Raw genomic sequence first — 16,894 nt, forward strand, 5'->3', positions numbered from 1 at the left:
CTGCATATCACAATGACACGGCGGTTGGAACCAAAAATCTAAAATTTGGACTCATCAATCAAAGGACAGATTTCCACCGGTCTAATGTCCATTGCTCGAGTTTCTTGGCCCAAGTAAGTCTCTTCTTATTATTGGTGTCTGTTAGTAGTGGTTTCTTTGCAGCAATTCAACCATGAAGGCCTGATTCACGCAGTCTCCTCTGAACAGTTGATGTTGAGAGGTGTCTGTAACTTGAACTCTGTGAAGCATTTATTTGGGCTGCAATCTGAGGTGCAGTTAACTCTAATGAACTTGTCCTCTGCAGCAGAGGTAACTCTGGGTCTTCCTTTCCTGTGGTGTTCCTCATGAGATCCAGTTTCATCATAGCGCTTGATGGTTTTTGCAACTGCACTTGAAGAAACTTTTTTCAGATTAATTTTGAAGTACTGATGGACTGTGGTTTCTCTTTCCTTATTTGAGCTGTTCTTGCTGTAATATGGACTTGGTCTTTTACCAAATAGGGCTATCTTCTGTATACCACCCCTACCTTGTCACAACACAACTGATTGGCTCAAATGCATTGAGAAGGAAAGAAATTCCACAAATGTACTTTTAACAAGGCACACCTGTTAATTGAAATTCATTCCAGTTGACTACCTCATGAAGCTGGTTGAGAGAATGCCAAGTGTGTGCAACGCTGTCATCAAGGCAAAGGGTGGCTACTTTGAAGAATCTCAAATATAAAATATATTTTGATTTGTTTAACACTTTTTTTGGTTACTACATGATTCCATATGTGTTATTTCATCATTTTGATGTCTTCACTATTATTCTACAATGTAGAAAATAGTAAAAAAATAAAGAAAAACCCTTGAATGAGTAGGTGTTTCAACTTTTGACTGGTACTGTATGTGTGCTAGGCAGATTGAATAAGAGCCCAGCTGCTCACCTGCTCTTGTTCCTGCGTATCCCACAGAGGCTCTAAGCGTTGTTGGTATTTAACTCTGATTTGACGCTCTTTCTCTAATCGTAGCAGCAGCCACGGTCGGGCTGTGTGGGCGGGCGGTGCATGCCTGCCAGCACTATATTTATCAGTCCTCCGACAATTATCCACCCTTAAGTCGTTTCACAAGTTCTGCGTGTTCATTAATTATATTTCTGTCTCCACCCGCGTCCCCAGGCTAAGTCATAAGGAGTTTTGTTGTGCTCTGCGTGTTTTCTTCTCTTTCTGTTAGTGTGGCTTGCGATAACATACAAAGTGCCCAAGTTTCCATAGCAACTCCACACGATCTGAAAGGGAGATCAAAATAGATGTTGGGGAGCAGCAAGACATTAAAGCAGGGCACAAGGACAAATGAGAAAAAAACTACCTTAGAAGTTGTGTGGTGGACCCAAACTTCTAAATATCCTTTATGTCATGAAAGTGCAGGCAGCTCCTCCCTATCTGCTCTCACAAATGACCTTTAGGTATACAACTAAAACACTATGCCTGGCAACAGGTCATATCCCCATGACTACATCAATGTTCCTCCCTCCAAGGATAAAGGTAACTATGTAGCAAAGAGGGCCAAAGACAGTCTTCTTTGAAAACTGAAATTAGAGTAGCGATAGTATTTGGGTGACCCTCGTAGACCAAGATCAATATCTGGTTCATGACTCCTCTTAGCCCCATACACAGTGGTTTAGAAATATGATGTCCTTGAAGTGTATAGCCTGTCCTATGTTATAAAGATATGTTACATTTTTTTATTTATATTCCTCTTCCTTTTCATGTATCCTTCTGATAGCGGATCCAAACACCTTGTTCCGGTCCAACTCTCTAGCTTCTAAAGCCATGGAGCAGTTCATGAAGGTGAGTGGAACTCCAGTATATTCTCATCATGTTGTCTAGGCATGCTCAATCCAACATGTTAGCTGGATTCACTCTTGGCAGTCACACTATGCTCGCACCTGTCCCACAGTATATACATGCCAAAGACTTAAATCTAAGAACCACTATTATTCTGAAAAGCTGGTGTTAGCCGGATAAATATAAAATAGCATTGAATGTATGCTTTGTAAATGTGAGGTATTGTGCACTGGCAGGCTGTGGGGATGCTGTACCTTCATGAGGTCCTGAAGCCCATCATTAACCGCATCTTTGAGGAGAAGAAGTACATTGAGCTGGACCCGTGTAAAATTGACCTGAACAGAACCAGGTAAAGAGGAAATACTGGTGTAGAAATACAGATGTAAAAAATGGTTTATGAGATGTAATAGTTTCCTGGATAACAGCACATAACATCTTCACAGTTGACTAGAGACGACAACATCAAGATATGAAAAAGGAATGTAAAAATGGGGGAAGGTTGTTGCCTAGCAACCAGAGAGAACCCCCTAAGATAGGCCCAGTCGGTATTAGATAGAACATCGCGACCCTGCCCGCCTGTGGTGAAAAAAAACCTGTGGTTACCTAGGTTACTCCATTGGCTCACAGCAAAACCTTGATCTTTTTCAAACGCAATTTTCTTGTTGCCTGCTTGTTTTTATCAATTACAAAACTAGATTTAAGAAAAGTACAACATGTGGAAAGATTACTTTTCAACATTGCCTCTCCCCTAGCATTCTCACTACTTAGAAAAATGTAATATTGTAGGGCTTCTCTCATGCCCCTTTTCATGACGATGCTAGCAGCCACTTGAGTGAGTGAGTGCTAGCTAGCGAATCGAACATTAATTAAGCTAGCCAAGACCAACAACACAAACAAACGAACTATACAGCTCCAAGTAGTAAATGGAGTTACAAATGGACTGTACTAAACAAGTTAAATGTCTTACCTGTGATGAAATGTTTTACGTTTAGCCTTCTTGGATCCCCACATATCCCACTCTTCCACACTGAACAGCCTGAAGCCAGAGGGCTGAAGCCAGGGGGTTCCTCTCGCAGGCTCTATTTCCCTATGTGGGAACATTACGAATCGTAGGTTAGGATTTTTGACCTGGCTGCGTGTACATTGAACGACACAGCAGCTTTTCAGCTTTTTTATTTCTGTATAACAAAAATCGACGACGAAGTTGCCTCTTTTACAATGGGGGTCAATAGGAAAGAATGTTGGTTTTCCCCAATTTGTGGGCATGGTCGAGGGGAATTCCTTATTATTATGTGAATAGCGCCTGGGACTATGCCCATCTCTAATACCCACCCATCTCCAGTATATATCATCCCTACAGCCCAGACCAGACCTGATATTTACACAGACTGATCCTAAATATCCTCAGACTTAACCTGCTATGTACTGTAACATTATGCCACATTTGTGCTCATGTCTCCACAGACATCACAACACTGAGGCATCTATTGATTCATGGAATGTCTTGATGTTGTATTGATTTGCACTGTGCACAGACTTCCTAATTAGTGACAATGCTTTTTGTACAAAGCAAAGATCACAGTAATGATCCGACAGACCCTTGCGTTTCAGAGCATTATTGATTTGGCAGTAGACATTTCATTTCAATGTAACACTGACCCCTCTCTTTCTCTCTGGAGGCGTATCTCATTTAAAGGTGCGGCGTCTGAGGCTGAGGTGAGGGAGAGCAGTGTGGAGATGCTGCAGGGCTATCTGTCCAGCATCGTAGAGTCCATCGTTGGGTCAGTTGCACAGTGCCCTCCCGTCATGAGGGTGGCCTTTAAACAGCTGCACAAGAGGGTGGAGGAGCAGTTCCCTGAGCCAGAGAACGAGGTCAGTCTCACCAATAGGTCAATGGTCAAATGCACCTACCAAGGTCACCGAGATGAAGGTGTGTTTTCAATGCTGGATAGAGAATAGACACTGGGATGGTGTCAGTGTTTTTCTTTATTCATATCTCCTGTACTCCTTCCCTACTCACCTTCTCCTCACAGGATGTGAAGTATCTGGCCATCAGTGGATTCTTCTTTCTGCGTTTCTTTGCCCCTGCTATCCTCACACCCAAGCTATTCCACTTGAGGGACCAGCATGCAGATACACGCACCAGCAGGACACTGTTACTGCTGGCCAAGGTACTGTGCCCTTGCACGTACACACACACACACAAACACACATGCCTGCACACACATTCTCAACCAGTGCCACACAGTAAAACCAGCCTGATCACTAGAAATAGACTTCGATTTCTGACATCTGAGAACGTCGATATACACAGAAAAAGAAAAACGATTGGTCAACGCTGGGCGCGAACTTGTGATGCTTGGACCACTGCGCCACTGCAATTCACAATACTCGAGCAAGCCATGACAAAAGTTGATAATACTTGATGGTTACAGCGAGTCGTTTTTTCTTTTTTTCTTTTAAGCCTTCCCCAAACCATTCCCATAACCTTAACCCCTCAGAATTAATGCTTTAACTGTCAACAATTGAATTGATTCTGTTTTAATCCTGTAACCATGCAGAATTAATGTGTCAAAAATAGAAGTTCATCCATAATACGTTGAATTTCGAAGGAAAACTGTGAGATCATGTTGGTAAAACCTAGGATAGGATAAAGTATTCCTTCTGACCCCCCCCCCCCCCCCCCTTAAAAGATTTAGATGCACTATTGTAAAGTGGCTGTTCCACTGGATGTCATAAGGTGAATGCACCAATTTGTAAGTCGCTCTGGATAAGAGCGTCTGCTAAATGACTTAAATGTAAATGTAAATGTAAAACAGTTGTAGAGGATAGAGTTGCTGTCCGTGGTGCTGAAGTCCTGTTGCTATGGGTCCTCTACAGAACATTTTCTATTTTTACCTCTGTGTGCGGCCAGGCTGTGGTTCAAAGCAGAGCTTCGGAGAGGGGTGGAGAGGGGCTTCTTCTGCTCCCTTGGCCAGGTGTGTGTGTGTGTGTGTGTGTGTGTGTGTGTGTGTGTGTGTGTGTGTGTGTGTGTGTGTGTGTGTGTGTGTGTGTGTGTGTGTGTGTGTGTGTGTGTGTGTGTGTGTGTGTGTGTGTGTGTGTGTGTGAGAGAGATACTCTGTTACTAAAAGCACAAGTAGCACCTGATCATACTGTGCTTTTCATTTAATACCAGGTTTGATAATGATACTCCTTGTCCATTTGATTGATGGTTATAGTTACATGAGATAGTGATGGGTGAACATGGCTGTTTCTCTGTGTGCTCCAGGCAGTGCAGAGTGTGGGGAATCTGGGCTTGCAGCTGGGCCACGGCAAGGAGCTGTGGATGGAGCCCCTGCATCCCATCATCCTTTGCAGCGTGGCCTCTGTTAAAGACTTCCTGGACAAGCTCATCGACATAGACCAAGATAGTGGTAAGAAGCACCAGCAAGACTGTTTATTCAGTAATGCATAGGGTCAGGAGTTTTTTTGTCACTACGTCACCTGACTAGGGGAAACTCTGGACCCTAGTAGTAATGCATCAGTAGCCTGATGAAGAGCAAGCAGGTTACCGTAGAGATAAGGTAGAGCCACTGGAGGGGAACATCAGAACTTGGCTGGGCTCCTGTCCTGGCAGGCTAACCCACCAGGTGCCGGTGTGGCAAGGCCGTTTATTACTGATATCAATAGTAAGAATAGACCCACTGGTGAAATATTAATGGGCAGCTGGGAGCTGATACTGGGGTAACAAGGGAGCGGGGTGGGCTGGGCGTTGGACTGTGCAGCCCTCGCCACCCCTACACACCACACAGATTAGATAGCATGCCCCTTTTTTCCGTGGTTACGTGTCAGCGACTCTGTTGTTGTGATCTGTCTTATCCCTCTGAAATATCACGTTCCAATCTCCATGTGTCTTCTCAGCCACTGGGCTCTCCCTCAAAGGCCACTTTGACATTTAATGCACACTGGACAACGGCTCATAATAATGGCTGGAACGGAGCAAATGGAATGGCATCAAATACCTGGAAACCATGTGTTTGATGTAATTGATACCATTCCGCTCCAGTCATTACCACGAGCCTGTTCTCCCCAATTAAGGTGCCACCAACCTCCTGTGGTGCTGTACTGTAATTCAACAATATGTATAACAATACTGCTGCAGCTCCACCTTGTGTCCACATTGATAAAAGTATAATTTTGGTTTGCGTGCTCCCCCATATCAGCTGTCTTATTTCTCTCTCTTCCTTTCTCCCATCCTACCTCATCCTCCTTCCACTTATTGTCACTGTTTCTCCTACTCCCTCTCTCCACCCCACCATCCTCTCTCTCTCTGCAGTGTCTGAGGTGCCCCAGAGGGCTGTGTTCTTGCCCTCAGTGACAGTGAAGGAGGGTTATCTCCAGAAGCACAAGGCCGAGGGCCCCCAGCTCCTGTCCCGCTTTGCCTTCAAGAAGCGATACTTCTGGCTGAGCAGTGAGACCCTGTCGTACGCCAAGACTCTGGACCCCTGGCAGGTTTGATCCCAACATACACTCTGTACAGAAACCTATTCATGACCAGCTTTGATAACAGCTCTAATGGTAATTCCTCCACTCTGTTACGTCAGAGAAAGCCGGACAAGAAAACTTTAAGGATCAAAGTCCTCTGAAAGTGACTCATTCATTATAACAAGGTAACAATGTTTCCTCTGGTGATGAATTGGCTCCTGTACCCTTCAAAGGGTGTTTGATCGTCATTCTGCCTCATAAAAAAAACATTTGAATCATCCCTCTGCCTTATTTATTTGTGTTTGGCTCTGTATGAGAACATCGTTAGTGGGGAGGCCATTGTCATGTGATGCCCAGCCTTTTGATAATGAACTTCTCTCATTTGCTTAGCCAGCACAGGACAAGAGTGGGGATGAGAGAGAGAGAGAAAGAGAGAGAGAAAGAGAGAGAGAAAAAGAGAAAAAGAGAGAGAGAGGAGGGGGTAGGAGGAAGAAGGGGGACAAAGAGAGAGGGGGGGTGGGGAGAAACAGAGATAGATAGAGAGTGAGAGAGATGTGGGGAAGAGAGTCAGGCCAGTAAAATGCTGTTCTCTTTGAGCGGGCTCCTTCCTTTGTGTGGCTCGAATAAAGGCTAGGTTAATTGAAGGCTGTGGATATTCATAACAACATTGCAAATCAGACTGTGGACAATATCCCCTCTCCGCCTCGCTGCTCCCACCGTGCTCTAGCCTGAGCGAGGCAGGCTCCCCATGGAAGCAGCTGATTTACACATTAAAGCAGCCGTTCTGACGGGTTTCTTCCGTCCTGCTCTCTCACTTTCTCCGCTTTTTTCCTTCTCTCCACCACTCTTTTCTCTTCTCAGTCCTCTTTCTTTGCTAAATGGTTGCACATCTTGAATTGCATAATAATAAAACATAGGGGAATGATAAAAGCGGATACATACTGTACAGACACTTGAAGCGGGGCCTTTACTCTCCCGAGGAGAAGCTGATACACATAAAATGAATCATTTAGCTATTTGCCTGTATTTATAAGATTACCTACAGAGTAATACAGGAGTGCCACATGGACCTGTGTTTGGATGCTCATACTGTGTTATGTGTGTATCCTGCAGGTGCGTTCCTCCATCCCCATCCAGTGTGTGTGTGTCGTTGAGAGAGTGGATGAGAATGCCTTCCAACAGCAGCATGTGATGCAGGTCGTCACCCAGGACAATGATGGACAGATCCACACCATCTATATCCAGTGCAAGGTACTGACAGACCCCCAGTCACTGACCACACTATTACAATTGACCCTGGACTGGGTTGACTATGTGGTACTATCTTTGCATCACTGTGATGTTTGAGTGCAGCCTCCCCACTACAAAATGGTGGGCGTTATCAGAGACAGTATAAAAGGTAGAGTCTGTCTGTCTGTCTGTCTGCAGAATGTGAATGAGTTGAACCAGTGGCTGTCAGCCATCAGGAAGGCCAGTATCTACAACGAGCGCATGCTGCCCTCCTTCCACCCGGGGGCGTACCGCAGTGGGAAGTGGACATGCTGCCTACAGGCCAACCGTGCTAGTAATTATAACATTGACCATAATGGAAGCTTTGTTCAAGTGCCACACACTTAACATGTTAGTGCTTTTTTAACTCTTCATAATGATCTTTTTACCTGCCGTTTATGTGCACTGCTCTTACACCAGCCCATAGCTGTTTGCTCCCTCAGATTAAGTAACTCACAGACAGGAAGGAATGTGAATACACTGTATGGCCCCTCTCTCTTGTTCAGCTTTAGGTTGCAGTCGCACTCACTCTGCAGTGACTCTGGGCGACTGGAGTGACCCACTGGATCCAGACGCAGAGACTCAGACCATCTACAAACAGCTTCTTCAGGGAAGAGACAAACTCAGGTCAGTGGCATACACTTTGATATTAGGACATTTAGAGGCTATGATAAACCTCCTCCAACAGACAGTGTGCAGGATAATTTCCTTGTCACAAGGAGTCTACATTGCAACACTAGGACTACTCCCTACTCATATTCATTAGAAATAGCCTGTAACCCAGGAACACATAAATGTGGATTGATATGCTCAGCCTCTCTCACACTTGGTCACTACCATGGCAAGGAAATACCATGGTACTGGTGCAAATACTGTGGTATTTTCCTGCCACGGTAGTGACCAAAAAACATAATAGTACCATGGTATTTTTTTCATTGTACTACCCTTGCAGGAAAATACTGTGGTATTTACACCAGTACCATGGTATTTTCCTGCCAGTTGTTTCCAAAAAAACATGATAGTACCATGGTATTGAAATGTAAAGTACCATGGTAGTACGATGAAAACAATAACATGGTTTTGTACTAGCAGCATGTAGTGAAACATGAAAGCATGGTAGTTGTTTACAATGTATTATCATGATGGTCTGTGTCCCACCATTTTTCGGGTAAAGTGACATTGACTTCTTGCTCTGCAATGGCAAAGTGTAGGCCTAGTGTACCCTCTTAAATCCCTTTAGCTCATAGTGAAAAACCACAACACACATTTTTTTATTTTATTTAACCTTTATTTAACTAGGCAAGTTAATTAAGAACAAGTTCTTATTTACAATGACGGCCTACACCGGCCGAACCCGGACAACGCTGGGCCAATTGTGCGCCGCCCTATGGGACTCCCAATCACGGCCGGATGTGATACAGCCTGGATGATACAGACACATGGTCTAGTAGTGTAGTGTACCCTCTTAAAACCTGGGACCTGGATAGGGTATCGTGAGAAGAATGGAGTCTGACACCTTGAAGATAAGGTTTAAAATAATTAGCTAGTTTATCTGGCGCTCTTCAATACAGTTTTCAGTTGTCTCTCTCTCATTCAACTGACTCATTCAACTACTCTAAATACAATTGCCAACATACTAAAAAACTATTTGTAAAAAGGTATAGATTATCATCTTACTTCATAAATACATATTCATCATGTCATTCTCAACATACCACTAACAACAGCAAGTTACAATGTTCGTTGGAATCCTCTGTCGCCATGACTACGACAGGCTAGCTTGACTGGCGCTAATGTTAGCCGATGTCAGCTTCTATGCTAAAGGTCTTTTATGGATGAATTAAACTCCAGTTAACTTGGTCTTTCATATCCTGTGCTTTATGACTTGCTCACCGTGAAGATAAGGTTTCAAATCATTTATCTGGTGCTTCTCTCTTTAGTTTTCAATTGTCTCTCTCATGAAACTGACTCGCTGACTATGGGACAGCAGATAGTGTAGCGGTTAAGAGCGTTGGGCCAGTAACCAAAAGGTTTCTGGTTTGAATCTCAAAGCAGACTAGGTGAAAAATTGGTCGATGTGCCCTTGAGCAAGGTATTGTTCCTGTAAGTCGCTCTGGATAAGAGCGTCTGCAAAAATGTCAAATGTAAGCAGGCTAGAGACAATGTAGAGTGAGAGCGTGTTTATTTACTTAATGCATTATACTCCCATTGTACCATGGTAACGCACAATTAATAAAGATGGTGCCATATGATTTTTGGAACTATTTATCATAATTGTGCGTTACCACGGTTCATGTATAATACAGGTTAAAACCATGGTATTTCTATGATCCACATCTATACCATGGTATTATTTAGGTGCTTGGCAGTACCATGGTAGTACCATCATACTTCAAGGCTAAAACCATGGTAAATTTCTATGATTCAGACTATACTATGGTATAAGGGAAAGTACCATAGTAGTACCATGGTATCAATGAAAGTAAGGCCAGCCTCTCTCACAACTCTCAGCCTCTCTCACAAACTCTGTTACACACTATCTAAACATTGATAAACATGTTGATCAGTGTGTTAATGCGAGTGTGCCATGCTGTGCACTGTGCTGTGTTGCGCCGTGCCCTGTGCTGTGTGGTTACAGGAAGCAGTATTTGGAGGCTGAGACGACCCCAGAGGAAGAGAAGAGACTGAACTCTGGGCTGCTGTCTGGTGAGACTCTGTCAAAACAGTGCCTTTTTAATATGCAGTTTAAATAGTTGTAACACCTTAGCCTTCAGAGATTGGTTCACTAGACCCTTGTACTATAATTTAATACTATAATTTAAAGCATTCTCCTGCTTTAAATCTAACTCTCCCCCAGATGGAGCAGACAGTAGCGGGCAGCTCCTGAAGCACAGGCAGGCTGCAGTGGCTCGGCTGCTGAGGGTGGTTCTGGATCTGGAGCAGGCCCATGCCACCTTCCAGCAGAGGGAAAGAGAGGAGGGAGGCAGCCTCATCCTGACCCCCTAGACAGGGCCTTCCCAGCAGCATGAGCCCGGGCCTGAGGGGGAGAGCAGCTTCCTGCATCAGGCACATCTGTGTAGGAAAGCTAAGTGATCGCAGAAGGAAGGCAGCGTCTCCCTTCTCCCTGTCATATTGTCTGTTACATGTGATATCAAGAGGAACTTTCTTCTCATCCAGATCACTTCTTCAAAAGACAGAATGTAGAGGATGCCAAGCCCACTCTGCTACGTTCTTTTCCATGGACGTTTGACATCATACACAGGTTTTCAGCAATCTAGTGACATAACTGATTGCTACATGCCTTGCATGCAGATTGACTGCCACATATTAACTTCTGCTACTCTCACAAAGCTTGGGCTCTTGTCGATTGAGCAGGACACAAACTGTTATGTGGATCAGAGCTGAAGGAGGGGTTGGACATAGTGTGTCATTCGGTGGTACTGCGTTATTGCATGGCTATAATGTAATGCATGCCCTGCATCCAGCGTTTGTGAAATGTGAAGAAAATGCTTTTATATTCAATATTATCATACCTTGAAGGAGGACGATTATGCAATCTACTCTAGTTTTAGCTGAATTTACCTGAATCTATGCTATTTTGATATTGCTTTTATTGATGTTTTTTACTCTCTAATTGTATATATTTCAATTGAGAACCGCCACAATGTAGCAGTGAGATTTGGTGTTCATATCCCTGAGGACATTGCGCTGTGAGATGCCTAAGCAAATGTTATTAATACAACGGCACACGCGCCATAATTGCCTGAACAGTCACGTGTTTGCTATTAGGATATTGTTTTCACTGTTGCCATGGACACCTGAGATGAATATTTAGTGAAGCTTGTGTTTGGTACTGTTGCTCTGTGCATGTATGTGGAGTAACTCAAACACAAAGCTGTGGCTTTGATATAATACATATTTGACATATACAGTATAGGGTTCACAGTTGATTAGTTAATTGGTTAACGTGTCTTTGTAGCTGTACTACTGACAATCTTATCCAGTCCATCCAGTGGTGTGTGTTTGCGCTTCTTCTCAGGTGTTTGTATTTTAAGACAGCTGATTTTGAGTGAAGTGTCATACAGTAACTGCAGTGGTCGAAAGTAAAAAAGTCGTCAAAAATATAGTACAGATACCTCAAAAAAACAAATTAAGAAGCACTTTAATAATTTAAAGTGCTTTTTAATTTGTGTTTTTGAGGTATCTGTACTTTACTTTACTATTTATATTTTTGACGACTTTTACTTTCACTTCACTACATTTCTTAAGAAAATAATGTACTTTTTACTCCATACATTTTCTTTGACACCCAAAAAAGTACTCGTTACATTTTGAATGCTTAGCAGGACAGGAAAATAGTCAAATTCACGCACTTATCAGTCGAACATCCCTGGTCATCCCTAGTGCCTCTGATCTGGCGGACTCACTAAACTCACATGCTTGGTTTGTAAATGATGTCTGAGTGTTGGGAGTGTGCCCCTGGCTTTCTGGACAATTTAAAAAACAAGAAAATGGAGCCATCTGGTTTGCTTAATATAAGGAATTAGAAATTATTTATACATTTACTTTTGATACTTAAGTATATTTTAAACCAAATACTTTTTGACTTTTACTCAAGTAGAATTTTACTGGGTGACTTTTACTTTTACTTGAGTCATTTTCTATGAAGGTATCTTTACCTTTACTCAAGTATGACAGTTGGGTACTTTTTCCACCACTGAGTAGCTGTCATGCGTTTAATGAAAATTGGACATATTATGTAGATAATTTCTGTTCTACTTCAGTTGGGCTCTCTGTGGAGAGCTTATGATGTTGACTCGTAACAGTATGACCATATCCTGTCTTAGCCATTTCAGCATTGCTGTACACTACATGACATTTCATATGCTGTACCTTATATTTTGTATACATTTATGTTTTTCCTCCACAGTTTTGACCAAATTCAGGTTGCTTGTTTCGAGCTAAGCTCAGAGAGATGATGAGTCAGACTCCAAGTGTGTGAGTTGAGTTGCGTGGAATGGTGTGTGCCATTTGAAATGTTTTTCTGTGGAGATGTGGGAGATGTTTCAGATGTCAAACTGTGTGTTGTCTTTATTTTGGTAGTAGTTTATTTAATTAGTAACAAGGAAGAGTATTTTATTTCGATCAGACTTGTCGATCAAGAGAGAAAAGCCAAACTTATTGGAATGTTACAATTTCACTGTTATCAAATTATCTTTAACTGTTATCCAGATAGATTTTTGACCTATTATTGTAATCTGTTTTGTAAATTGTATTCTCTACATTCCAAATTGTATTTACTATGGCTTGCCATCTTTGGAAGCTTATTTTAGACCACTGTTGTATTCCACAAAAATTCACCAAGCATGCCCTCAATTTCAAATCTGGACAAATATTGATTGTTGCTCGTTGACTTGGTATTTGCTGAAAGAGAGCTGCAATTTTGAAAATGAGCTTCAATTTTAGTGCTTACACAAAGTTACTGCATGTACAAAGTGGGTGGTTACAGATGAGTGGTAACATCCGCTATATTACTGTGAACTGTATTGGAAATATTCAGTAAAATGGAATGTTACCACTTCTACTGTTTAGTTTGAATCTGTGTTTATGCACACAATGGACAACCTTTTCAACTTATAATCAGTCAAGTGTTTTTTGTAACAGGTGTTGGAGGGTCTGGGGACACCTCCTCCAGCTCTTTCAGTAGGTCCCAATTCCCACTAGAGTTAACTGCAGCCCCTGATTGTGTGGTCACAAAGGATCCGTCCTGTGTTACTTATCAAGATAAGGGAGGGTTACTTCAGTGTATTTACTGAATCCCAATTCAGGTCATATCACACAACCCACCACAGTGATACTTTTCCCAGCTGATTCTTACTCCAAGCTCTGTGAACACAGACATCAAATCTCCCAGGATTTAGACCAGGTAAATCATGTGAAATATGAGTCCTTGAAAGTGGCCCGTGAAGTACAAAGTCAGTTTCCCTTCATATTAGATTAATATTTAAGAATATGAGTAAAATGTGTTCGCAGCACATCCCCTTCCTAACCTTATTAAAATGCTAATGAGAGGCACCTGCTATGGGGCAGCAGAGACTCCCTCGTTAACACCCTCATTACATTAGTGACGGAGGTGAGTGATGAGATGAGGGGGGCTCGGCTGGGACAGGGGAGTCTGGGATGTCAGCCCTGGGCCACGACAGACGCTCTAAGCGGCTGTGTCACGGCTATGCTTGTGAGAGGTGCGATGAGCCCCATGACAGACACCACAGGCTGTCCGCATGACCAGCAGGGAGACCTCCCATGACAACCCCACAAGCTGTTCCTCCAGACCTGGAAGGGAGGGGGGAGGATTGGGGTATTTGCTTTAGTATGCGCCACAGTGCCTGCAGACCCAGCCTCCATTTCTTTCACACAGCACCAACATTGAGCAGCCAGTGACAGAAAATGGCCATAATGCAACATTTACTGCCGGTGAAAACTGTTACCGCTACACTCCACAGCTCGAGCGAAGCTCGTTTATATCTGCATAACGAGGTGCAGGGCAGCCAGGAGGAGAGGGGAACGAAAAAGCTAAAGGAAGAGGATAACTTGGTGGCAACGAAAGACAGTAAAGAACGAGAGAAGGTCAAACAAACTACCCTGTTGAGGGCACATTTATTTTTCACATGAAACACACAAACATGCAACAAAATCATCACAATCCAGTAAAGACGGATAGATTAAGAAGCCCTTTAATGTTTTATGTCTCTAATCTTGCCTTTATTTCTATTTCATTTGATTATACATTTCAAATCTCAATTTCTCTTTGTGTGTTGTGTTTTCTTTTTTAAATCGCAATATGTAGTATGTTGCTTCTGATGAGAAATGAAATTTGAATGTTGAACCATAGCCACATGGCTCTCTGACATTTCGTCAGTAAAAAATGGGCACTTAAAATGCAGACGATTACCTCATACATATGGTTACCTTTTCTGTGCAACCTGAAGAGAGAGCGGAGCAGCAAAGCGCTAGCTCATTCTCATCTCTCTCCATCAAACCCTCTTTAGAGGTAAAAACAGACAAGCAGTGGAGTATGGAGCAGTCCACCATGCCACTCCACAGGACACAGCTGGATGACATCTCTAATGACTCAACTGTCACATACAAAATATTTTCTTTGTCAGCAGACTTGCTTAGGTCTTGAGTAACATGCACTTCTATGGTCTATTTTTTTGTCTCAACCCCCAAACGTCTACTGTTTCAATATTTTTGGAACTTAAACCAAACATTTTCACACACACATGCACATACGCTCACACACGCAGACCCTCTATCTCACACCTACACAGATTCCCACCAAATTGTTGCAGGCCTATCTGTGTAGACATAAGCACAGTATGCTGTGGAGATTATCAATATGATTGTGAGATAAACTCCCAATGAGAAAGTATCCCTGTTAATGTGTCCTAAAAGTCAGCTTTACTCCATTTCCCACACCTAATTAATATATGCTATGGAAAATCGTATGGAATGTATATTAATTACTAATAGTAATATAACAACGTTACACAGTATGAATGCTCAATTGAAGATATTCAATCTTTTAAAAAATACATCAAAAATATGTGTTCTCCTATATGGAGCATTTGAGCAATAGCCTTGGATAGCAAATGGACACACCTTACAAAATGTTTAACATCCATTCTCCTGTCCCCAAAACCTCCTGATACCTTCTGCTACACATGACATGAGGTACAAATTGCTCGCATATATAATTGCATAAACTCTATTCCTCTGTCCAAAACCAGACAATAAAATGTATGCTCACATTAAAATTTCCCGGTGTACGGACTCCACTGAAAGCATACTGACCTTATGTACACACCTGAAAAGCTGAGGAGGCCTAGACCATGAAATTACAGTTACATACTTAAGCATTTGGAGACTGGAAATGTAAGTCTAGAAATATTAACTGATACAGTACATCAGTTAAAGTACAATGACATGGAAAATAGGGTTGGCCAAGCAAAAACGTTTTATCTGTACAACTTAATGAGTCTCACTTTAAATGGGAAATTCCCTGATAAGACTGGAAGCATTTCTTTCCTGTTTTTCCCCATTTAAGAGAGTGACAAAAAGCATAAAGGTATCAAAACTTGCACAAGGATAAAGAAGAAATTAACAGGCAAAATTACTTGTTTTTCACTCACCAGTTTGGGGTACTGACAGTATCCTCCTCTTGGTTCTATTAGGTTATACATGGTAAATGACACAATTAGAATTCTCATTCTATGGTCAATGAACCATCTGGGGGATAGGGTCGACTACATGCTGCTAAACTCCCTCCAACCAATAATAAAGAGGGACTGCTGTACTTACTGAATCCCTCAGCGACTCCAATACAGAATCTACATTGACGACAGCAGCAAATTCTAAGACTACTGATAAGATGCTCATAACATGGCAGACATATTTCAACAGTCCCTGACATACTGGCAAATCACATATGCCAGATTTGACATACAATGCTTTCGGAAAGTATTCAGACCCCTTGACTTTTTCCACATTCTGTTACGTTACAGCCTTATTCTAAAATGGATCAAAGAAAGAAAAATCCTCAGCATCCCATAATGACAAAGTGAAAACAGGTTTTTGGAAATTTTTGAAAATATATATATATATATTTTTTTAAACACCTTATTTACATAACTATTCAGAACCTTTGCTATGAGACTCGAAATTGAGCTCAGGTGCATCCTGTTTCCATTGATCATCCTTGAGATGTTTCTACAACTTGATTGGAGCCCACCTGTGGTAAATTCAATTGATTGGACATGATTTAGAAAGGCACACACCTGTCTATATAAGGTCCCACAGTTGTTAGTGCATGTCAGAGCAAAAACCAAGCCATGAGGTCGAAGTAATTGTCCGTAGAGCTCCAAGACAGGATTGTGTCGAGACACAGATCTGGGAAAGGGTACCAAAACATTTCTGCAGCATTGAAGGTCCCCAAGAACACAGTGGCCACCTTCCAACAGGACAACAACCCTAAGCACACAGCCAAGACAACGCAGGAGTGGCTTCGGGACAAATCTCTGAATGTCCTTGAGTGGCCCAGCCAGAGCCCGGACTTGAACCCGATCAAACATCTCTGGAGGGACCTGAAAATAGCCTAGCAGCAACGCACCCCCCCCCCCCCCCCCATCCAACCTGACAGAGGTTGAGAGGATCTGTAGAGAAGAATGTGAGAAACTCCCCAAATACAGTTGTGCCACGCTTGTAGCGTCATACCCAAGAAGACTTGGTGCAATAATCGCTGCCAAAGGTGATTCAACAAAGTACTGAGTAAAG

The 16,894-nt window shown here is 42.5% G+C and overlaps 1 protein-coding gene across 1 annotated transcript in view; it reads left to right on the top strand.

The window, feature by feature from the left end:
• LOC120062847 (rasGAP-activating-like protein 1) overlaps window positions 1-10,567 on the top strand; it is a 48,201-nt gene extending 37,634 nt beyond the window's left edge. Inside the window, exons 10-20 of the mRNA XM_039012917.1 lie at window positions 1,767-1,831; window positions 2,065-2,177; window positions 3,508-3,700; window positions 3,862-3,999; window positions 5,097-5,241; window positions 6,144-6,319; window positions 7,406-7,543; window positions 7,721-7,856; window positions 8,068-8,188; window positions 10,200-10,267; window positions 10,419-10,567. Coding sequence (XP_038868845.1) covers window positions 1,767-1,831; window positions 2,065-2,177; window positions 3,508-3,700; window positions 3,862-3,999; window positions 5,097-5,241; window positions 6,144-6,319; window positions 7,406-7,543; window positions 7,721-7,856; window positions 8,068-8,188; window positions 10,200-10,267; window positions 10,419-10,567 — 1,442 coding nt within the window. The remainder of the gene's footprint in view (window positions 1-1,766; window positions 1,832-2,064; window positions 2,178-3,507; window positions 3,701-3,861; window positions 4,000-5,096; window positions 5,242-6,143; window positions 6,320-7,405; window positions 7,544-7,720; window positions 7,857-8,067; window positions 8,189-10,199; window positions 10,268-10,418) is intronic.
• The last annotated feature ends 6,327 nt before the right edge of the window (window positions 10,568-16,894 follow it).

This window comes from Salvelinus namaycush, chromosome 18 (genome assembly GCF_016432855.1).
Source record: "Salvelinus namaycush isolate Seneca chromosome 18, SaNama_1.0, whole genome shotgun sequence".
In the NCBI taxonomy this organism is placed as follows: domain Eukaryota; kingdom Metazoa; phylum Chordata; class Actinopteri; order Salmoniformes; family Salmonidae; genus Salvelinus; species Salvelinus namaycush.